The sequence below is a fragment of the Pleurodeles waltl genome, chromosome 8, assembly GCF_031143425.1.
Source record: "Pleurodeles waltl isolate 20211129_DDA chromosome 8, aPleWal1.hap1.20221129, whole genome shotgun sequence".
Lineage (NCBI taxonomy): Eukaryota > Metazoa > Chordata > Amphibia > Caudata > Salamandridae > Pleurodeles > Pleurodeles waltl.
This window is the reverse complement of record NC_090447.1, coordinates 1,437,465,634-1,437,490,248: the sequence shown is the minus strand read 5'-3', so window position 1 is coordinate 1,437,490,248 and position 24,615 is coordinate 1,437,465,634. Positions and strand designations below refer to the sequence as shown.

The 24,615-nt window shown below is 47.8% G+C and overlaps 1 protein-coding gene across 1 annotated transcript in view; it reads left to right on the top strand.

Moving 5' to 3' along the window:
• DSCAM (DS cell adhesion molecule) overlaps nt 1-24,615 on the top strand; it is a 1,000,736-nt gene that overhangs the window by 657,314 nt on the left and 318,807 nt on the right. The window contains exon 14 of the mRNA XM_069202587.1: nt 19,067-19,195. Within this exon, the coding sequence (XP_069058688.1) occupies nt 19,067-19,195 (129 nt within the window). The remainder of the gene's footprint in view (nt 1-19,066; nt 19,196-24,615) is intronic.

The following is a 24,615-nucleotide window of genomic DNA, read 5'->3' as shown; positions in this document are numbered from 1 at the left end:
AATGCCTTACCTTCCACTACATCCAAGCCAAACTAATTTCAACAATTACATACAGCTGCGAAGCTTTGAGGGGTAGGGGTGGCGAACACTTCGACAAAATGATTGTTAAGCTCTTCAAGGGGCTGTTCAGCTTACCAAACCGTGTTTCACCGGCACAGGTCCATCTTGAGTTTGGCCTGGTCAAACAGTCTCTAGCAAGAAAAGGAGTATTTGTTAACTTAAGCTATAAACTTAAGACAGAAAGGCAAGGCTCCCTGAGCTTGCAAATTACTGCGCAAACCAACTCCCTTTTTTGTCTTTACTTTGAGTCCTCACTGGTGGCATTGGGCCTGGTCGACCAGCTACTCCAATTCAATTCATACCAGCTTGTCAAGTGTGTGACGAAAGAAAGAGTTAAGTCTCTCTCGCAGCTAATGGACAAAGAAGTTTTTGTGAAACGAAACCATGCCTGGCTCGTCTTGTCATCATACGATAGACTTGTCCAACAGTCTTACCTGGGAGTAGCAGTCAACCCATGGATTAAAGCAGCTTTCATGAAATATTGAATGGGCTGTCTTACAACGTTCAGCTATCTCCCCAGGTAGACCAAGGTAACATGACGGGCACTTGCCGGATCTACGGGCTGGCTCCGGAAACACTGATCCATCAGATATATCTCTGCAAAAGTACTATGATGGACTGCAAAAGGCTCCTATGTCCAGAATGACTTCAAAGGGTTCTGTGGAGGTGCAGACCAGCTATTTTGGCTGGATTTAAAGGGGACGATGTGCAGCTTAGCTGTATGGTGGTGACATTTTTGGACAAATTAGGGAGCCAGCTCCCAGTGATCAAGAGCCAAGGGCACACGTGCACAATTAGTCAGCAAGCAATTCTGTAAAATCGGCCTTTTAGTATTTTATGACTCTTATATTTGTGTATTGATTGTGTAATGGTTTTAACCCCTTCGCTGCCAGGCCTTTTCCCCCTCCTGTGCCGAGCCTTTTTTTGGCTATTTGGAGCAGTTCGCGCTTAGGCCCTCATAACTTTTTGTTCACATAAGCTACCCATGCCAAATTTGCGTCCTTTTTTTCCAACATCCTAGGGATTCTAGAGGTACCCAGACTTTGTGGGTTCCCCAGAAGGAGGCCAAGAAATTAGCCAAAAAACAGTGAAAATTTCGTTTTTTTCAAAAAAAATTGAAAAATGGGCTGCAGAAGAAGGCTTGTGGTTTTTTCCCTGAAAAGGGCATCAACAAAGGGTTTGCAGTGATAAAATCACCAGCTTCCCAGCTTTCAGGAACAGGCAGACTTGAATCAGAAAACCCAATTTTTCAACACAATTTTGGCATTTTACTGGGACATACCACATTTTTACGATTTTTTGTGCTTTCAGCCTCCTTCCAGTCAGTGACAGAAATGGGCATGAAACCAATGCTGGATCCCAGAAACCGCAACATTTTTGAAAAGTAGACAAAAATCTGAATTCAGCAAGGGGTCATTTGTGTAGATCCTACAAGGGTTTCCTACAGAAAATAACAACTGAAAAAGAAAAATATTGAAATTGAGGTGAAAAAAACATCAATTTTTCTCTACGTTTTACTCTGTAACTTTTTCCAGCAATGTCAGATTTTCGAAAGCAATATACCGTTACGTCTGCTGGACTCTTCTGGTTGCGGGGATATATAGGGCTTATAGGTTCATCAAGAACTCTAGGTACACAGAGCCAATAAATGACCTGCACCCTGCAGTGGGTTTTCAATCTATGCCGGGTATACAGCAATTCATTTGCTGAAATATAAAGAGTAAAAAATAGCTATCAAGAAAACCTTTGTATTTCCAAAATGGGCACAAGATAAGGTGTTGAGAAGCAGTGGTTATTTGCACATCTCTGAATTCCGGGGTGCCCATACTAGCATGGGAATTACAGGGCATTTCTCAAATAGACGTCTTTTTTACACACTGTCTTACATTTGGAAGGAAAAAATGTAGAGAAAGACAAGGGGCAATAACACTTGTTTTGCTATTCTATGTTCCCCCAAGTCTCCCGATAAAAATGATACCTCACTTGTGTGGGTAGGCCTAGCGCCCGCGACAGGATATGCCCCAAAACACAACGTGGACACATCACAGAAAACAGAGGTGTTTTTTGCAAAGTGCCTACCTGTAGATTTTGGCCTGTAGCTCAGCCGCCACCTAGGGAAACCTACCAAACCTGTGCATTTCTGAAAACTAGAGACCTAGGGGAATCCAAGATGGGGTGACTTGTGTGGCTCGGACCAGGTTCTGTTACCCAGAATCCTTTGCAAACCTCAAAATGTGGCTAAAAAAACACATGTTCCTCTCATTTCTGTGGCAGAAAGTTCTGGAATCTGAGAGGAGCAACGAATTTCCTTCCACCCAGGGTTCCCCCACGTCTCCCGATAAAAATGATACCTCACTTGTGTGGGTAGGCCTAGCGCCCGCGACAGGAAATGCCCCAAAGCGCAACGTGGACACAGCCAAATTGGTGAAGGAAAACAGAGGTGTTTTTTGCAAAGTGCCTACCTGTAGATTTTGGCCTGTAGCTCAGCCGCCACCTAGGGAAACCTACCAAACCTGTGCATTTCTGAAAACTAGAGACCTAGGGGAATCCAAGATGGGGTGATTTGTGTGGCTCGGACCAGGTTCTGTTACCCAGAATCCTTTGCAAACCTCAAAATTTGGCTAAAAAAACACATGTTCCTCACATTTCTGTGGCAGAAAGTTCTGGAATCTGAGAGGAGCCACGAATTTCCTTCCACCCAGCGTTCCCCCACGTCTCCCGATAAAAATGATACCTCACTTGTGTGGGTAGGCCTAGTGCCCGCGACAGGAAACGCCCCAAAGCGCAACGTGGACACAGCCAAATTGGTGAAGGAAAACAGAGGTGTTTTTTGCAAAGTGCCTACCTGTAGATTTTGGCCTGTAGCTCAGCCGCCACCTAGGGAAACCTACCAAACCTGTGCATTTCTGAAAACTAGAGACCTAGGGGAATCCAAGATGGGGTGACTTGTGTGGCTCGGACCAGGTTCTGTTACCCAGAATCCTTTGCAAACCTCAAAATTTGGCTAAAAATACACATGTTCCTCACATTTCTGTGGCAGAAAGTTCTGGAATCTGAGAGGAGCCACGAATTTCCTTCCACCCAGCGTTTCCCCACGTCTCCCGATAAAAATGATACCTCACTTGTGTGGGTAGGCCTAGCGCCCGCGACAGGAAACGCCCCAAAGCGCAACGTGGACACAGCCAAATTGGTGAAGGAAAACAGAGGTGTTTTTTGCAAAGTGCCTACCTGTAGATTTTGGCCTGTAGCTCAGCCGCCATCTAGGGAAACCTACCAAACCTGTGCATTTCTGAAAACTAGAGACCTAGGGGAATCCAAGATGGGGTGACTTGTGTGGCTCGGACCAGGTTCTGTTACCCAGAATCCTTTGCAAACCTCAAAATTTGGCTAAAAATACACACGTTCCTCACATTTCTGTGGCAGAAAGTTCTGGAATCTGAGAGGAGCCACGAATTTCCTTCCACCCAGCGTTCCCCCACGTCTCCCAATAAAAATGATACCTCACTTGTGTGGGTAGGCCTAGTGCCCGCGACAGGAAACGCCCCAAAGCGCAACGTGGACACAGCCAAATTGGTGAAGGAAAACAGAGGTGTTTTTTGCAAAGTGCCTACCTGTAGATTTTGACCTGTAGCTCAGCCGCCACCTAGGGAAACCTACCAAACCTGTGCATTTCTGAAAACTAGAGACCTAGGGGAATCCAAGATTTGGTGACTTGTGTGGCTCGGACCAGGTTCTGTTACCCAGAATCCTTTGCAAACCTCAAAATTTGGCTAAAAATACACATGTTCCTCACATTTCTGTGGCAGAAAGTTCTGGAATCTGAGAGGAGCCACGAATTTCCTTCCACCCAGCGTTCCCCCACGTCTCCCGATAAAAATGATATCTCACTTGTGTGGGTAGGCCTAGCGCCCGCGACAGGAAACGCCCCAAAGCGCAACGTGGACACAGCCAAATTGGTGAAGGAAAACAGAGGTGTTTTTTGCAAAGTGCCTACCTGTAGATTTTGGCCTGTAGCTCAGCCGCCACCTAGGGAAACCTACCAAACCTGTGCATTTCTGAAAACTAGAGTCCTAGGGGAATCCAAGATGGGGTGACTTGTGTGGCTCGGACCAGGTTCTGTTACCCAGAATCCTTTGCAAACCTCAAAATTTGGCTAAAAATACACATGTTCCTCACATTTCTGTGGCAGAAAGTTCTGGAATCTGAGAGGAGCCACGAATTTCCTTCCACCCAGCGTTCCCCCACGTCTCCCGATAAAAATGATACCTCACTTGTGTGGGTAGGCCTAGCGCCCGCGACAGGAAACGCCCCAAAGCGCAACGTGGACACATCACATTTTTTCATTGAAAACAGTGCCTACCTGTAGATTTTGGCCTCTAGCTCAGCCGGCACCTAGGGAAACCTACCAAACCTGTGCATTTCTGAAAACTAGAGACCTAGGGGAATCCAAGATGGGGTGACTTGTGTGGCTCGGACCAGGTTATGTTACCCAGAATCCTTTGCAAACCTCAAATTCTGTCTAAAAAAACACATTTTCCACACATTTCGGTGACAGAAAGTTCTGGAATCTGAGTGGAGCCACAAATTTCCTTCCACCCAGTGTTCCCCCAAGTCTCCCGATAAAAATGATACCTCACTTGTGTGGGTGGGCCAGGTGCCTGCAACAGAATAAGGCCCAAAACTTGCAGAGATAGAGGGGATAGCACAGCAAGTTTATAAGGACATATTCTTTTATACATCTTTAGACTGACTCTGCTTTGGGGACCCACATAAGTGAGGTGTCATTTTAGTTGGGTGGCTGAGGGGAACACTGGGGAGTAGGAATTTTGTGCTGGAGTGGTGATCCTACGAAGAAAAGTCAGGAAAATATGCTTTTTTTAAGCACATTGAGGTTTACAGAGGAGTCTGGGTAAGAAAATGTTGGGGGATCCACGCAAGCCACACCTCCCTGGACTCCTTGGGGTGTCTAGTTTTATAAAATGTCTGGGTTTGGTAGGTTTCCCTAGATGAAGGCCGCACACAGGACCAAAAACATAGGTGCCCTCTCCCCCCCAAACACAGGTAGTTTTGTAATATATCGTTTTGATGTGCCCACATACGTCCGTGATGTGCCAAACACTAACATTTTGAAAAGAAACACAGTTAGGTTATGTGAAAAAGACCCCTCACCCACCAACCAAGTTGGTGGCATGCTTCATCATCGGGGTCCCACCTGAGGCACCTAGCATGTCACAGGTGTGCTGCGACGCCTGATTACAGCGGAGCAGGTTTTGTCATTTTTACCACACATACTGGTTGGATTTGGCACGAGGGTGAGTGATGGTTCAGTGGATCAAATTTTACTAACAAGAGCTTTCACAAAAATGAAATGCACTGTTAGTAACTGAAAGGCAAAAAACTGAACCAATGACTCACAGCTCGTGAGCTGTAAAGCCGCGACAAGGCACCAACCGCTTTACAGTCCATTCACACAACTTTCATACATGACACACACAAGGCCATTCACACCGCCAGCCACGGGCCCAGCACATTACAACACTCACATCGACAGACAGCGCCACTCAAGGGCCCATCACTTACATACGCCCACGTGCCTGATACAACAATCACACCAGCTGATGGGAGTGTGTGGACTGGTGTTTGGCTGGCAGTGTGTTGCAGTAGCCAACAGCAAGTCAATATGTACACTCTCAGCCAAGCCCCACTCCACCCACAATGGCATCATTTTTTTTTTTTTTTTTTTAACAGAGGAACCCCTAACTAAGTAGAAAGAATTACAAAACTACAAACACAAAAGCTCTAACTAAGAACATGACAGAAATGCTAACCATGAAACTAAACACATGAAAATACAAAACAGACATGAGTTTACACTCATGGTTGTTCCCAGAAATTCTTCTGGGTGTGGTAATTCTTAAAACAAGCACCGACACACAGCCCAGGCTTTGAAGGACAATCCGGGCAGTACATTTGAGACTCCCTCCGGATACCTCTTCGAAAACACACTCTACATTTCTTAGCTGGAAAGTCTTTTTTGGGTGTGGGAGGAATGTGCTCAGCAAAGTGGCGATCTTTCAATCTAGCCACATCCTCCACCACTGCTTCTCTAGGAACTCTGGCCTGTTCCACCACAATAAGGCTCTCTATCACTGACTCCTGAAATTTCACAAATGTCATCTTTGACTCTGGAGACCTATCCCTAAACACAATAAAAGCATTGAAGGTTGCTAAGTGGAAGAGGTGAAGTGCTAACTTCTTATACCAAACGTAAGACTTACGAATAGCAGTATAAGGTTCCAACCTCTGGTCAACTCTATCTACACCTCCCATGTGCTTATTATAATCTAAAATGCACACAGGTTTGCGCACTTCAGCAACCTGGCCCCAAACAGTCACAGGGGAAGTACTCTCATCATGGATGGTACTTAGCATGTAGACATCCCTCTTATCTGAAAATTTCAAAGCTAGCAGCTCCTCGTTCCGCAAGGCACAGCACTGTCCTCTCTCAAGTTTTTTACAGACAAGCTCCCTTGGATAGCCTTTCCGGTTAGAACGGATTGTGCCACAAGCAACTGTGTCCACTCTAAACAATTCCTTGAACAATTGCACACCAGTGTAGAAGTTATCTACATACAAATGGTGACCTTTGTTGAACAGTCGTCTACCAAGATCCCACACAATTTTCTCAGTAACTCCAAAAGTGGGAGGACAACCAGGGGGGTCAATATTGGAATCCCTACCAGTGTACACACGGAAACTATACACATATCCTGTCCTACTTTCAGACAGCATATACAATTTAATTCCATATCGTGCCCTTTTGCTAGGAATGTACTGCCTAAAAACCAAACGACCCTTGAAGAGGACCAAAGACTCGTCCACACTTAACTCTTTGCCTGGAACATAGACCTCCGAAAACCGATCTACAAAATGATCAAGGACAGGCCTAATCTTTAAAAGACGGTCAGAATCTGGGTGATCTCGTGGCAAGGCTAATGCATTGTCAACAAAATGCAGCATCCTAAGAAGAAGCAAATACCGATTACGACTCATGGTCGCTGGAAATATAGCTGTTGCCATCAAGGGACTAGTAGACCAATAAGAAGCCAGTGACGGCTTCCTTATCAACCCCATCAAAAAAGTCAAACCCAAAAACTTTTTTAACTCATCCAAATTTGTGGGAATCCACTGGGCAGCTCTAGAGTGTGGCCTAAGTCTAGCAGCGTTGTCCCTCAAATGCTGCTCCGCATACAAATTAGTCTGCTCAACAATCTCTTCCAAAAACACATCATCCATGAATAACTCAAAGAAATTGATAGGCATAAAGTTCTCTGTATTGGCGTTACACCCCGGGAGACCAGTAAAGGCAGGCAACTCTGGCTGCTCCATGTTTGGGGCAACCCAGACATCAGGTCTTATAACGGGAAACCTTTCAGCCCCAGGTTGCTGCACTATTGGCACATCAATGTCCTCCTCTAAAACAGGCCCTTCATCTGCACTGAGTGTGGCTTCATCATCAGAAGATTCCCCTCCAAGAGAAACATCACTGCCAGAATCTCTGACTTCCTCCTCTGCCTCAGATGCAGAGTCTGTCTCATAGTCATGATCAGACTGTGACTCAAAAAGCATACCAACCACCTGCTGACCGGTCATCCTGCGGCTAGCCATGATATCTCCTGATAAAATTAACTGGACAAATTCACCACCAACAACCAGCACTGTGTAAGACAAGTGACAAAGTGTAGCTTTGTTAGTAAGAGTTATAAACTCAAAAACTATACCGCTCACTTGCCTGAAAAAGCTTGATTCACCAGCAACTACACAGCAATCACCAATGATATCCCACTAAAAATAAAGAAAGAAAGGCAAATTAGAAATAAGACAAAACAAATATCATTGTGCACAAACCTAAGGACAATTTCACACACAATCCTGCATTTAGTACACCCCCTACAAACATGTCATTCATGCATGGCAACAATACTCCTTTGGAGTAAATTGTTTTTACTTACCTAAAACATGCAACTGTGCAAACTGCAGGTCAACCACCGCCAAAACCGCAAGGAGCCACAGCAAATAAAGCAAAAGCTTTGAACTAGAACAAAAAGGAGGAAAACATTTTTTATCACAAATGCAAAGACTTCTTCAGTTGACAAACACCCCACCATCAAACATTTAGAAATTGGTGCCTAAGTGGATTCTGCCATAGGGGCAGATGGGCCTACTAATAAAATAGACCTGTCTACCCCAAGGAAGCCAGAAAATACCTTTAGTAGTGTGTCCCCATGGAGAGCAACCTTTGCCAAAGGGGACAGCCCTCAAAAAAAAAAAAGAAAAAAAAAAAAAAAAAAAGAAAACAACACTATCCCTGGTGCCTAAGTGGCTTCTGCCCCCCTTGGGGGCAGGTGGGCCTAAGAAAATAGGCCCATCTGCCCCCAGGGGGTGTAGAAATGGGCAACAGGTCAATGCCCCCCTTGGGGGGGCACCCCGTGACCAAGGGGACGCCCCCCCACAAAAATAAACAAATTAAAAAAAATCCCTGGCGTTCTAGTAGTTTCTGCCCCCCTTGGGGGCAGACCAGCCTAAAAATAATAGGCTGATCTGTCTCCAAGGGGTGCAGAAATGGCCTGGGTACATGTGCCCCCAAAGTGGGGGGCGACCCTTGCCCAAGGCCCCACCCATCCACTAACACACACACACACACACACACACAATCCCTGGTGCCTAAGTGGCTTCTGCCCCCCTTGGGGGCAGGTGGGCCTAAGAAAATAGGCCCATCTGCCCCCAGGGGGTGTAGAAATGGGCAACAGGTCAATGCCCCCCTTGGGGGGGCGCCCCGTGACCAAGGGGACGCCCCCCCACAAAAATAAACAAATAAAAAAAATCCCTGGCGTTCTAGTAGTTTCTGCCCCCCTTGGGGGCAGACCAGCCTAAAAATAATAGGCTGATCTGTCTCCAAGGGGTGCAGAAATGGCCTGGGTACATGTGCCCCCAAAGTGGGGGGCGACCCTTGCCCAAGGCCCCACCCATCCACTAGCGCACACACACACACACACACACACACACACACACACACACACACACACACACACACACACACACACACACACACACACACACACACTATCCCTGGTGTCTAAGTGGCTTCTGCCCCCCTTGGGGGCAGGTGGGCCTAAGAAAATAGGCCCATCTGCCCCCAGGGGGTGTAGAAATGGGCAACAGGTCAATGCCCCCCTTGGGGGGGCGCCCCGTGACCAAGGGGACGCCCCCCCACAAAAATAAACAAATAAAAAAAAATCCCTGGCGTTCTAGTAGTTTCTGCCCCCCTTGGGGGCAGACCAGCCTAAAAATAATAGGCTGATCTGTCTCCAAGGGGTGCAGAAATGGCCTGGGTACATGTGCCCCCAAAGTGGGGGGCGACCCTTGCCCAAGGCCCCACCCATCCCATCCACTAACACACACACACACACACACACACACACACACACACTATCCCTGGTGTCTAAGTGGCTTCTGCCCCCCTTGGGGGCAGGTGGGCCTAAGAAAATAGGCCCATCTGCCCCCAGGGGGTGTAGAAATGGGCAACAGGTCAATGCCCCCCTTGGGGGGGCGCCCCGTGACCAAGGGGACGCCCCCCCACAAAAATAAACAAATAAAAAAAAATCCCTGGCGTTCTAGTAGTTTCTGCCCCCCTTGGGGGCAGACCAGCCTAAAAATAATAGGCTGATCTGTCTCCAAGGGGTGCAGAAATGGCCTGGGTACATGTGCCCCCAAAGTGGGGGGCGACCCTTGCCCAAGGCCCCACCCATCCACTAACACACACACACACACACACACACACACACACACACACACACACTATCCCTGGTGTCTAAGTGGCTTCTGCCCCCCTTGGGGGCAGGTGGCCCTAAGAAAATAGGCCCATCTGCCCCCAGGGGGTGTAGAAATGGGCAACAGGTCAATGCCCCCCTTGGGGGGGCGCCCCGTGACCAAGGGGACGCCCCCCCACAAAAAAAAAAAAAAAAAATGCCTGGCGTTCTAGTAGTTTCTGCCCCCCTTGGGGGCAGACCAGCCTAAAAATAATAGGCTGATCTGCCCTCAAGGGGGGCATAAATGGCCCTAAAAGACATGCCCCCCAAAGGGGAGCGACCCTTGCCCAAGGGGGCTCCCCCCCATCCACTACACACACAATCCCTGGTGCCTAAGTGGCTTCTGCCCCCCTTGGGGGCAGATGGACCTAAAAAAATAGGCCGATTTGCCCCCAAGGGGGGCAGGAAAGGCCAACAGTTCTCTGCCCCCTTGGGGGGGGGGGGCGCCCCTTGCCTAAGGGGGCACCCCCCCACATAAATACACATAAAAATAAAAAACCCTGGTGATCTAGTGTTTTCTGCCCCCATTGGGGGCAGATCTGGCTAAAAAGTAGCCAATCTGCCCTCAAGGGGGGCAGAAATGCCCCGAAAAGACATGCCCCCCAAAGGGGAGCGACCCTTGCCCAAGGGGGCGCCCCCCCATCCACTACACACACAATCCCTGGTGCCTAAGTGGCTTCTGCCCCCCTTGGGGGCAGATGGACCTAAAAAAAATAGGCCGAACTGCCCCCAAGGGGGGCAGAAAAGGCCAACAGTTCTCTGCCCCCTTGGGGGGGGCGCCCCTTGCCCAAGGGGGCACCCCCCCACACATAAATGCACATAACTATATACATTCCTGGTGATCTAGTGTTTTCTGCCCCCCTTGGGGGCAGATCTGGCTAAAAAGTAGCCAGATCTGCCCCCAAGGGGGGCAGAAATGGCCGTAACTAATTGCCCCCCAAAGGGGAGCGACCCTTGCCCAAGGGGCCGCTCCCCGCGTGCCAGAAACAGGTAAGTAAACAACAACAAAAAAAATCCCTGGTGTCTAGTGGGCATTCCTGCTGCCCGATCGCAATGCGATCGGGCAGCAGGAATGCTCAAAGAGACACCGGGGAAAAGGAAAAGCCTTTCCTTTTCCCCGGTGCCTCTTTAGCCCCAACCCCCCACCCACCGGGAAGAGATTCTTACCTCTTCTCTCGTCGCTGCACAGGAAGCAAATGGCTTCCTGTGCGGCGAGGATCCCATAATGAAGTCAGCGCGCGATCGCGCGCTGACGTCATTATGGGGGGGTGGGGGGGGTCGGGGGTGGAAGGGGAAGGGCTTCCCCTTCCATCCCCGACTTTGGGGGGTGGGATGGAAGCACACAGAGGGAGCGAGAGCGCTCCCTCTGGGCTGTGTGCCGAGGACGTAGTGGTTACGTCCTCGGCACAGCAGCACTGTGCCGCGGGACGTAACCACTACGTCCGCGGCACAGAAGGGGTTAATTAACCAAACACTGGTAATAAATAAACAAACACTCATTACCAGTGCTAAAATGCTTGGTACTCCCAGAGGATTATGACTAAATTGAAGACTTGCTCAATAGTGATAACGTTTGCTCTGAAGCCAGTCTGTAATGGAAATAAAATCTGAGTCTCGTCCAACCACTCTTAGAGTTTGTTCAGTAGTTGCCTACAAAATATCTCCTGCAGGATATCCTACAGCCTAATGGACCTCTAATCGTTGAGTGTAATCTGTCTTCCTTTTTGCAGCTTGGAATGATTTCCGCCCCTTGCCAAGGGTAATGAATCTCCTCTCCCGCGACTATGACATTGGACAATAGATTGATATACAGGTCCCAGACTGTAATATCAGAATGAAACAGGTCGACTGGGATTTTGTCAGGATCTGAGGCCTTTCCTACTTGCAAAGAATCTATGGCATTCAGAGTATCAGAGTGGGAGAAGACAAAATTGGCATTCGAAGATGTAGTGATGTCTGACAAAATCTGGGATGGAGAGGAATCAAACTATGTTCTGAACTACAGATGGAATACAGATTTGGAAAATGTTGAAGGTTAAATATAATGATCAGTCGTAGTACGTCCCTCTTGATTACCATTTGTGATGATATGATAAAAAGATGCAACATCTAATCTTTTGGATAGTTCTACAAAATATGTCTAGTTGGCATTGTTCCAATTAAATCAATCAGTTCATGTAAAGCGTGACATCACCTATGAAGGTATCTAGGTGCTGGACTGAGGGTCTCAGTCTAAAAGCCAGGTCTTGAGTTCCTTCCTGAAGTCCGACAGTGAGGGTGATATATGAAGGTTGAGGGGAAGGTCATTCCAAGATTTCATCTTCAATGACTTTGACATTGGATAATAGATTGGGAGAAGGCTCGTCCTCTGGTTCGGCAAGGGTGGATACAAGGTGCCTGTGTGAGGCTGAGGTTAGCGGAGTGGAGGTTTCTGGGTGGCTGGTAATCAATCAATCAATCAATCAGAGCATTTGTAAAGTACACTACTCACCCTTGAGCGGATGATGGGAGGGGAGAGGGCTGCTACTGCTCGAACAGCCATGTCTTGAGGTGTCTCCTGAAGGTGAGTAGGTCCTGTGTCTGTCGCAGGTGGGTGGGAAGAGTATTCCACGTCTTGGTGGCGAGATGGGAGAATGATCTGCCGCTGGCAGTTGTTCTGTGGATGCGTGGGATGGTGGCAAGGGCAAGGTCAGTCGAGCGGGTCGGGGTGTAGAAGGAGAGCCGCCTTTGAGGTATTCTGGTCTGGTGTTGTGCAGTGGCTGTGAGCACGGGTGAGGAGTTTGAACGTGATCATCTTGTTGACGGGGAGCCAATGTAGGTCTCTCAGGTGGGCTGTGATATGGCAGTGGCGGGGGATGTCCAGGATGAGGCGTGCATAGGCGTTCTGTATGCTTTGCAGTCTTTTCTGGAGCTTGGCCGTGGTTCCTGCGTAGAGGACGTAGAGTTGGTAGAATTTTAGTTGATGATTTATGTAGGCTAGTCCTTGTTTGTGGAGGGCTTTCTTTGCGTGGGTCAGAAGCTTGGAATTATACCTCTTCTGGATCGGGAGTCAGTGGAGGTTTCACAGGTTTCGGGAGCTGTGTGTTCTTTTCGGCATGTTGAGTATCAATCTGGCTGTGGTGTTTTGGATTGTCTAGAGTCTTTTCATGAGTTCGCTAATAGTAACTGCATAGAGTTACCCTCGCCACTGTTTTTTGGTTTCGGAGGGAAGCCTTTTAAAATTTTTACAGAGCATGAGGAGCAAGTGGAAACAGGCTGAGGAGATGGAGTTGACCTGTTTTTTCATTGTTAGTTCGCTGTCTAGGATGATTCTGAGCTTGCGGGCGTGATCTGTCAGAGGGGGGTGGGTCTGATTTCTGATGAACACTATGAGTCGTTCCAGATGGAGGTGTGGCTGCCGAAGATCAGTACTTCGATTTTGTCCATATTGAGCTTCAGAGAGTTGCTCTTCATCCAGGCTGCAACGTTCCTTCTGCAGTTGTGAAAGTTGGTAGGTCCACTGAGAGTGAAAGGATGAGCTGGGTGTCATTGGCGTAGGAGATGATGTTGATGTTTTGGGCTCTGCCGATGTCTGCTAGTCGTGTAATGTAGATATTGCAGAGGGTGGGACTGATTGACGAGCCTTGCAGGATGCCACAGATGGTGTTCTTTGGCTGAGAGGTGAATGGAGAGGGACGGACCTTCTGCGTCTGCCCGAGAGGAAGGATGTCATCCATCTAAGGGTGCCATCTTTGACTCCACATTGATGCAGTCGGTTGATGAGTGTGTGGTGGGAGACAGTGTTGAAGGCAGCAGAGAGGTCAAGAAGGATCAGGGTGGCAGATTCTCCTCTGTCGAGTATGGTGTGGATGTCGTGTGTTGCAGTGATCAGGGCTATTTTGATGCTGTGCTTCGCTCTGAAACCTGATTGGGAGGGCTGTAGCAGGTTGTATCTTTCCAGGTGTTCAGTGAGTTGGTAGTTGATGTACTTCTCTAGGACTTTGGCAGGAAATGGGAGCACCGAGATGGGGGATAGTTCTGTAGGTTGTTGGGGTCAGCGGAATGTTTTTTGAGAAGGGGGCAGATTTCTGTGTGTTTCCAGGTGTCTGGGAAAGCGGCTGTGGTGGTGGATGTGTTGAGTATGGTGGGGAGCTGGTGGCTGATCTCGTCGCTTCTGAGATTGAAGAGTCGATGGGAGCAGGGGTCTGTGGGTGGCCCAGAGTGGACAGAGTTCATTAGAGCTTTGGTGTTAGCAGTGTTAAGCTGTTCCCATGTGGTGAGTGGGTGCTCAGCGGCTGTTTCTTTGGAGTTTGGGATGCTAAGTAGGTCGGTGGCTTGGGGATCAAAATTTCTATAAATGGTGGCTATCTTGTTGTGGAAGTGGTCTGCAGAAGCATTGCAGAGTTGTGAGGTCTGGATTGAGTTTTCTGTGGCTGAAGGGCAGGTGAACTCTCTGACAAAGGTGAAAAGTTCCCTGGGATGGTTGGCACTGGCCTCTCTGCGGTGTGTCAGGGCCTTCTTGTTTGTGGCTTTTAGGAGGTGGTGGTAGTTGTGGAGGGCAGATTTGAAGGTGGTTCAATTGCTGTAAGTTCTGCTGGAGTCCTATTTTCTTTCCAGTTGCTTTCATGTGCTTTTATGCTTTTATACATTTGCTAGTATCGAGAGTCCATTTGTATATCCCTCTTGCAGTTTGTTTTGCTGTGGAATTACTAGATTTGATCACCAGGATCAATTGGGATTTTGCCCTACCACATTAATTTAAATAACATATTGGGGACCTAGTAGAATGTTTAGATGAAGATGCTCTAGAAACCTCTAAGAAAAGTTCCTTCAGTGTCCTGAATAGGGAACAATTGATCTCAGTGATCGGAATTTCACATCTAGGGCTGTGGATATAAGAAGCAAAGGCAGTACTAAAGGAGTTGTAGATTTGTGTATGGGCATGCACATTGGTTTTCACTTGAGGTTATTTAATTGACCTTCGATTGTTGCCAATTTTTGGTTTCATATGTAGTGGTACACTGTCATCAGCAAGGTTGCATATAATTTCTTCTTTCACAGTTTAGTGTAACTATACCTTTTGGATATACTATTCTAAATACCTCCATTGCGACCCATAAAGCTGTGTCCAGTATAAGGCAGACAATCCTACTTCTGTGTATCTTGTTTATCATTACTCAAGCTCAACAGGGGAGTAAATCTATTGGTACAAATGACACAGGGCTCGACATAAAGGATTTTTAACCAGGTACATGGAAATTGAGACAGCAGCAATCTGTGGCTGGGCTACAGCAACCTGGTTAAAATCCTTTGGTAGCAGGGGAAGAGGACAAAACTGTTGAGGTTACACTAGCAGAGTCAGTAAGCACCACAGGGCCCTCAGAATGGCTGTTCTGCACCTTTGTTCCATACAGAAACAGGTTATTTTAGGAATAGAGATAGAGTTATTGGTTACATTATTTTGCTGATTGGGGGTAGTCACAACCTCCTCAATAAGAACATCAGTCTCTTTAATCGTACAAATCTGTTGCATGTCTAGCGGCCTTAGAGTGCTTTTAAGGTTAATGCTGTCTAGTTTGAGGCAGCGTTTTCTCCAGCTCAAATTGACCTGGTTGTTTGAGATCCACCTGTATGGAATGATGCCCTAGGCCGGGAAGTGCATCTATCTCCATCATGGATTGGGGGTCCACATCTTGGTAGCTAGGACATCTTGCTTGGCCGGGTAGGCTACTCCTTATCCTTATCCTGTCATTGTAACAGCCTAACACATGGGAGCTATTTTAAAGCATGGGCAACATGGGCAATTGCCAAGTGCCCTCATCTTACAAAGAGCCTCCTGCTGATGTGAACAGAACTGTTACAAGCGTGTCTCACTTTTGTTCCATGTTAACCACTCCCCCCTGCTTAGCGGTACATTAGAATTTCTTTCTCTGCCTTTCTCTATTTCCCCACTTTCTCTCTCGTTTCCACCTCCTCATATACATCTTGCTCTGTTATCTCCCTCCCTGCCTAGCTCACAGTTTGTCTGTCTACCTCACTTTAACCTGCCTTTACCTTCCTGTATAGCGTGCCTCCCTACCTCTCATCTACTTCTACCTTATCCTTATCTCCTTCATCTCTCTTTGCCTCTTTATCATGATGTATCTCATATCTATCTACCTCACAAGTCACTAAATTCCTTCTCTTCTCTGTACCTCACTCCTCTAGATACTGCTTTCTCTGACTGTCTGTCACCTCTCTCTCTGCGTCTCCTTGACTGCCTCACCTATCATTCTCTCCCTTGTCTCACTCCTTAGATCATCTCTTCTACATATGACTCTCCCTTTACCTCTCTGTTTCTTCCTGCATGTCCATGGACTTACTAAACTGTGTCTGTGCCTTTATTCTCTCTACCTCAAAATTGGTCTTCTGACCTCTTTTTTAACATACCACTCTACGCCACCTCCGTCTACCTGTCTTTCATGACCGTACCACCCTCACTACTTTCTGTGCTCTACCTCTCTGTTCACGCTCTTTCCCTCAACTATCATACCTCTCTCTGCACCTCTTTGGTTTACTTTCAGCTCACCTCACAAAATTTCTCCTCCATCTACTTTACCTCTCTGAATTTCATCTCTTTCCTCAGCCCCCTCTCTCCCTTTATTCATTCCACACCTCACTATATCTCTTTGCCATACCTCTCCCTACCTCACCCCACTCTAGCCCAATTCTCTTTCTGTCTCACATGTCACTAACTCACCTCTCCACCCTCTTCACTCTTTCTACCTAATCACTCAACTTACCTCACCATTTGTGCGCCATATCACCCCTGCTTGTCCCCTCTCCCTTTACCCTACATCTCTCATTACCTTACTCTTTGCTCACGATGTTGCTTTCTTTTCCTCTAATTCGTTTAAAAAAAAATCTCCTATCATTACTTTCTCTCTTTCTGGCATCTCTTTCTGGTCCTCCTTCAGTATTTCAATCCATTCTCATTACCCCATCTCTCTCTACTTCTCTTCTTTCACATCTCTGTACATCACAATTCTATGTCCACCTTTCTGTCTGCCTCACCAGTCTCTCTCAACATCATCCTCTCTCTATCCCAGTATATCAACCTTATCTCTCTTCTATACCTTACCTGTGTCTCAGTACTTCGCTGCTTCTCTTTGTCCACCTCATATATCTTTCTACCCTTCATCCCTCTCTACCCTCTCCTCTCTTTCAACTCTCTTTAACTTACATGTATTTCTGAGCCTCACTTCTTCCTCTGTCTTCCTCTGCCTCCTTATGTCGCTACTACTTTCTGTAACTGACCTCTCGCTATACCTTACCTCTCTCTATATTTAATCTCTTGGTGCACGCCACTCTCACTCTAAGACCTTACTTATCTCCCTTTCTCCTTCTACATCTTCCTCTTTCTACCCCCGTGTGTTTGGCATTTTGACTGCCTCACATTTTTCCTTTACTTTACTTGAATTAGCTAAAAACTTGTAATACATGTAAAGTTGCTCCGAATTGGGGAATCCAATGTATATTTTCCCCAGAGCCACAAAATCCTTAACAGTGCAGCTGTCCAACAACTAGTGACTGTCCCTCCAACCATTGGCTTACTTCAACCACCATTTTTTATGGCATTGGTTTGGGATATTGTCAATCCTCTCTTGCCTGAGCCCATTGGACTATTCATCTCTCACACATCATGCTTTTGGCTTTTCGGATGCATCCTTCCATCTCTTTCCATTGCTGCCATTGATCTGCATAAGGGACTATTTTACAATTAGGAATACTTCATTAAATCTGCATTTTGTTTCTCGTTTGTCTTTAATGTAGGTACTCTTCCTGTGTTGGCACATTGAACCCAGATCGATTGGCTTTGCCAATGCTCATTTATAGTCAGCCCTCTATATATTTTCGTAGTTACCCTGCCTAACTTCGTAGTAAACACAGACGTCTGACGAGGTAGCTTGTTTCTTTTTACGCTGTGCAGATAGCAAGACATCAGCTGTGAGTGTTTCTGTGATTTATGTGTTTTTTGCTTTTTAATTATTTTTTGTCTGACTGTTGTATTATGTAATGTCTAAATGGAGTGAATATGCGGCTTTGACAAAGAAAGTAAGGCTAAAAAGTGAATCTGTAATGAGAAGTTTGGCGACGCACTTAGGGGCAGATTTAAGATCCCCTGGTGCCTCACTGCGCCACATTAGCGTAATTTTTATCTACGCTAATGTGCCCCAACAAGGCCAAAATTGTCACACCAAATTTACCAAGTGCATTGCGCCATGTTGCGCCACTTTGTAACCCTTTGCGCTACATTTTTCCTCCGCCAGGCATAATGTATGCAAAGGGGGCGTTCACCCATTAGGGGTGCCGCAAAAATGGTGCAAAGAAATGCAACAGATTTCTTTGTGTCAATTTTTTCAGCACTTTTAATGCCTGCTATGAGTAGGCATTAAAAGGAGGCTCCTATTGGTTTCAATGGGCCTCTGGGTGCTTTGCAGGATTAGTGTCAGAATTTTTGACGCTAATCCTGCAAAGCGCTGAACTAGCGTAAAAAATTCTGACGCTAGTTCCCTAACTACTACCATGGTGCACCATATATTAAATACACCTCACACATGGTGGCATTAGGGGGCGCTAAAGGGGGCAAGAAAAGTGGCGCTGCACAGAGTGCAGCGCCACTCTACATAAATCTGCCCCTTAGTGAATCTGCCCTTTAGTGAATTACAGTTGTGCTGCCTTTGAGGCACTTTATGCCAGCACCCAGACTCTGCTTTGCACAAGTGCTCAATATATATTACCTACACCTCTAAAATTCATATTTAAGTGTTCATAATCCTTTAGAAACCCTACCCTATATTTACCACATTTACTGATATCCTTCTGTGCTTTTCCATGTGCAAAATACATATAGGGTCATCATATACAAGTCATACTGCACTTGGTCAAAATATTGCTTGTTCCCCTGTATTGTATATTTCAACTTCTGTAGTTTTTTTCACTCTTGCTTGTGAGGAGTGCAGATGGATATGATGCAGGCTTCACAGCTGCCGCTATTAAAAAAGGTTACTCTTTATAAAATGCGCTTTAGTGCATGCATATATTTCCCAATCAATCACATATTATCGACTTTGATTCATGTATTGTATTGATCTCTAATTTTATTGCTTGCCTTCCAGAACCACCTGACCCTCCAGAAATAGAAATTCGAGAGGTGAGAGCGCGCAGCATTGCTCTGAGATGGACGATGGGCTTCGATGGAAACAGCCCAATCACAGGCTACGATATAGAATGCAAGAACAAATCAGGTAGGATCTTACTACAAAGCAGAGAAACTAACCTAAATGAAAGCTGGGTGCCCAAGGCGGTTTGAAAACCCTTGGCTTTCATGACACAAAATCTTGCAGCTCTGGGTCGGGGCTGCATCACAAGTGACAGTATATTGTAATCCCTGTGCCAACAACTGTTTGTGCATGGATCACAATTAGAAGTGTTGCAGTGTTTATGGATGATGTTCCCATTGGTGCTAGTGCCGGGCAGCTAAGTTACAACCTAATGCACTTGAGGGCAGACACGTACAGTTCCTGACCCTTGCCTTTTTCTGGACCCTTTGGGATTTACAGCAGTACGTATGTGGAGCGACGAACGGGCCTCTGACTGAATGAAAAGTTATATTCCTCGGTCCTAAAACTCACAGTTAAGACCAATATGTACTCATGGCTCTGTTGTGGAGAGGGATTGACTGTTTCCCTTTCTTGTGGAATGATTTTAATGCTACATTGACATTGGTCCCCGAGTGATTGCCAGTGGTTAGACTTATTGAAGCCATTCCTGCCATCAACCTTTGTGTGTTTAAGTTAACACCCTAAGTGACAAGGGTACAAGGGTATGCCTAGGCAGGTGTCCCTTGCTCACTGTGCCATTGGAACCAAACTATACCCAACTCAAGAGCCCTGGTCAGATCATAACTGGTCTTGTATTGCTTGTGTTCCCATTAAAAGAGGACCTGGCTTGGCAGTTTGGGCTGGACTGATCCCATTGGAGCAGCACCAAGACTGATTTGCATATGGCTAGTTGTTATCTGAAGTAGCATGGTGGACAAAAGAAAGATGGGTTGAAATCCTACCCTGAGGGTTTGCCAGTGGTTAAACTTTCTGCAAGGATTCCTCCCATCACGTTTTGAGTGTTTGAAGTATTAGGGTATTCAACAATAAGTTGCTTTTGTGCAATCATTTTCGGGTGTTGGCAGGGATTGTAATTTACCTACATCTCTGATCGGGAGCCACAACTGTGTGAGCTCCTGTGTCTTTGCAACTTATACAATGTTATGACTTGTGAGTGAACTTTATTGTGACTTGATGTATTTCTGCAAAGTTTTATCCATGCAGATGCTTTCTCTGACTTGGTGCCCTCCTCTACACTGAGGTGCAACACTATTGCAGCCATGACCATGACTTATCTGTGTTTCATTTTAAATTTAATCCTTATTACATAAATGGCACAAGCGGTACACCCAAGAACTCTCAAAGAACAATTGTACTGTACACAGAAAATAACCTAAATGGAAACACATTAATATCCTTGGCAGCTTCACCAAACACAAAGCACTGCAGTTTGCACACAGAAGTAAAGCACCATAAAAGGTTATCAGGCACTGTATCAGTGCTTGACCCCAAGTGAACTGCCTTTAACCTCCTCTACTGCACATGCTAACATTCTATACTTCTGAAAGGCCATGAAGGCGTCATCCATCATTTATCATTAAATATCTTTGGTTCAACATCAACAACTTCTTCCTCAGTTAAGGAACCTTCCTAGACATCATTAATACAAGGCTGTTCCTTCACCTGCTGAAGAAACTGACCCTGAAGTCAGATGATCTTGACAATATCTTTCCCATTCCCAACATACTTTTTATTGGATCAATCGTCAAGAAAGCTTTCCCCATCCAACTACAAGAGTAGATCACTAAGAGCAATCTTCTTCAGGACTCTCAATACATCTTCAGCCCACACTAGAACAAAGAGATAGTTACCCCTCAAGTAGTCGACTACTCCTTCCTCATCAAAGACAGACACTTTTGATACTTTCTGATCCTACCCATCTGTGACACAGTGAGCCATCAAGCATTTGTCCAGATTCTTGAAACACACACAGGGCCTCATTTCGACCCTGGCGGTCCTAGGGCCCCCAGGGCTGCGGTGGCGGTCCGACCGCCACATCACGACCGTGGCGAAGCCGCCACGGTCAGACCGCCGACACAGCCAGGTTACCACCAGTCGGCGGCCTGGCAGTGCCGGCGGTCTCACTGCCCTGGGGATTACGAGTCCCCTTTCCGTCAGCCTTTGCATGGCGGTCTCACCACCAGACGAAGGCTGGCGGAAAGGAGGCATTGGGGGCACCATCGGGCCCCTGCACTGCCCATGCATTTGGCATGGGCAGTGCAGGGGCGCTCATGGACAGCCCCGTTGTGCTTTTCACTGCCCCAATTACGGGCAGTGAAAAGCGCAACAGGTGCTGTCGCACCCAACACACCGCAACATTGCCGCCGGCTCGATTACGACCCGGCATCAATGTTGTGGTGTGTGTCCTGCTGGGCCGGCAGGCAGAAACGCTGTTTCTGCCCGCCAGCCCAGCAGGAGACACGTAATGGGGCCGGCGGATGGAAAATCGGAGTGGTGGTTTTCTGGCCCAATGTGTTTGGGGGGCGGCCTCCACCGCTCGCCAAACACATAATGAGCCCCATAGTCTTGTCAGACACTGTCCTCCAAAGTTCTACCTTCTTCCTTACCAAGATTTTCAAGCTTGTCCCGATAGGAAGCACAAGATCCCTGAAACTCCCTCTCTCTTTCGTAGTACTCCAGGATTCTACCTTCCCCATTCACCTTGAGCCTCAACATAGGACCCATCAGATCTGTACTCAATGACAACTGCATCAAGATCTATTCATATGTAGTGGGTTCCCTTATAATTTGGTTGATTGGTTCTCGATTAGCTAACCCTTATTCTAGCACAACATAATGCTAGTGGATTGTGAACCCTTCCCGGTTTCAATCATTGGTGCTGTTGTGATCTCAGCAACACAAAAGTATGATGGATGGAATGCTCAAATGTTTCAAACACTCACCCCCAGTCACAGATCTGGGTTAAATCCATTGATCATTTGCTCACCATGCCATCCCAGTTTAGACCCAGCCATATGCAAATCAGTCTTGACCCTGCTGCCCATGGGAACAGTACAGCCCGAAGTGCCAGGCCAGGTCCTCTGGGGAACGGATACAAGCATCCTAGGACCGGTTTTGGGCTATCACCCCTCAACAGCCAGGCTAGCTTGAATCCAGTGGCACAGTGTGCAAGGAACCCACGTCTGGGCATACCCTGGAAACTTACTGTGACTTTAGCAAAACAAAAGTATGATGCAGTATATTTAGCAGGTAGGTCGCTTCCTCGTCACCTACGCTACTGCCAGCTGCCATTCCTCTTGTTGGAATCCTTTTTTGGAACTCCCCGCGTTTTTTTGCGGTTTTCCTCGTAGCCGCTGCGTCCCCGCTACCCTGCCCCCCTCCCTCCTTGAGTCTCCTCCATTCTTGCCTTCCCCGTGGTTTCCCGCCTCGGAGCCTGGCTACCCCGCCCCCCCTGCCCTTCTATTGGTCTACCCACCCCCTCCTCCCAGCTGCCACTCCCTCCCACCTCCCCTCTTATGCCCGCCGCAGCGTGGTGAAGGCAGCTACCTCTGACCCTGCTTTTAGCAAGTAGGTCACTTCCTCGTCACCTACGCTACTGCCAGCTGCCTTTCCTCTTATTGGAATCCTTTTTTGGAACTCCCCATGTTTTTTTGCGTTTTTCCTCGTAGCTGCTGCGTCCCGCCCCCCTCCCTCCTCAAGTCTCCTCCATTCTTGCCTCCCCCGTGGTTTCCCGCCTCGGAGCCCGGCTGCCCCACCCCCCTGCCATTCCATTGGTCTATCCGTCCCCTCCTCCCAGCTGCCACTCCCTCCCACCGCCCCTCTTATGCCGGCTGCAAAGGCAAGCCCGTCTGCGCCCGTCCGCGCCAAGACCGCGCCCAGCACGCCCCCGTGCCACCATTCACCATTACACTGCCGACGAACTCCACGCCTTCAATCCAGGACGCTCCTCTATCTGCTTCCAGTCCACACCAACGCGCACCAGAGGACCCTTCTCCTGCAAAGCCTGCAACTTCACCTGCAACCTAACCCTCGAACACCATATCAAAACAACAGCCAGCCGCCTAAGATGCATCTTGCTGAACACCCGCTCCGTCCACAAACATGCAATTGAACTCTGGGACCTACTGACAACACACTTGCACGACATCGCATTCCTCACCAAAACCCGGATGAACTCTGCCTCAGAACCAGACATAGCCATAGCCATACCAGAAAACTACAAGATCACCAGAAGAGACCGCAGCAACAAACCAGGAGGAGGAATCGCCATAGTCAACAAAAACACCATAAGAGTCTCCACCAACTCCGACGACACCATCAAATCCGCCGAGCACCCCCACTTCACAATCCACATCCACGCCAACAACACACTCAGAGGAACACTGGTCTACAGACCCCCTGGCCCTAGACCGCAGTTCTGCGCCGACATCGCCGACACCATCAGGTCCCAAGCCCTCGCCTCAACAGACTACATCCTCCTCGGCGACCTGAACTCCCACCTGGAAAATAAGAGCGATACCAACACCACCAACCTAATCGACAACCTCGCCAACCTTGGCCTCAAGCAACTCTTCACTTCAGCCACCCACTCCGCAGGCCACACACTCGATCCCATCTTCTCAGCCAGCAGCCACGTCTCCTTCAGCCACACCACCGAACTCAGCTGGACAGACCACCGATGCATCCATTTCTCCTACCAGAAACCAGTCACTCACCACCACCGCACACAACCTCCCCGACGCAACTGGAGCAAAATATCAATGGATCAACTGATCTCCACCCTCGCCCGGGCCCCCTCCCGGGACTCCGGACCCCAACACAGCCGCCACCAACCTGCATCGCTGGATAGAAGATTGCGCCAAAACACTTGCACCGCTCAAAAAACACCCAAACACCCCCCACAGAATCAAGGCCAGCTGGTTCACCCCAGACCTACAGGAATCCAAACGGCTATGTCACAGAATGGAAAAAACCTGGCACCGTGACTCCAACCACATTGCCTTCAAGGATGCCCTATGCAAACATCACCAACCGATCCGCACCACCAAAAGGACCCACTTCAAAAACCGCATTGACACCAACGCTCACAACAGCAAAGAGCACTTCGGCATCATCAAAGAGCTCTCCACCCCCAGGACCTGCTCCAACGAACCCCCGCCATCACAGGAGCTCTGCAACTCGCTCACAACCCACTTCCGTCGAAAGATAGAAGAAATCCACAACAGCTTCAACCCCCAGACCCACCAGCTAACTACAAACACCTACGAAACCAATACTCCAAGCAACGCCCACTTCCTCCACACCTGGACCCCCGTCAACATAGAAGACACCGCCAACGCCATGGCCTCCATCCACTCCGGATCACCATCGGACCCCAGCCCACACCATATCTTCAACAAAGCTAACACCATCATCGCTCTCCATCTCTGCAACACCATCAACAGCTCCTTCGAGTCAGCCACCTTCCCAGAGAGGTGGAAGCACGCAGAAATCAACGCCCTGCTAAAGAAACCAAAGGCAGACCCTGACGACCCCAAGAACTA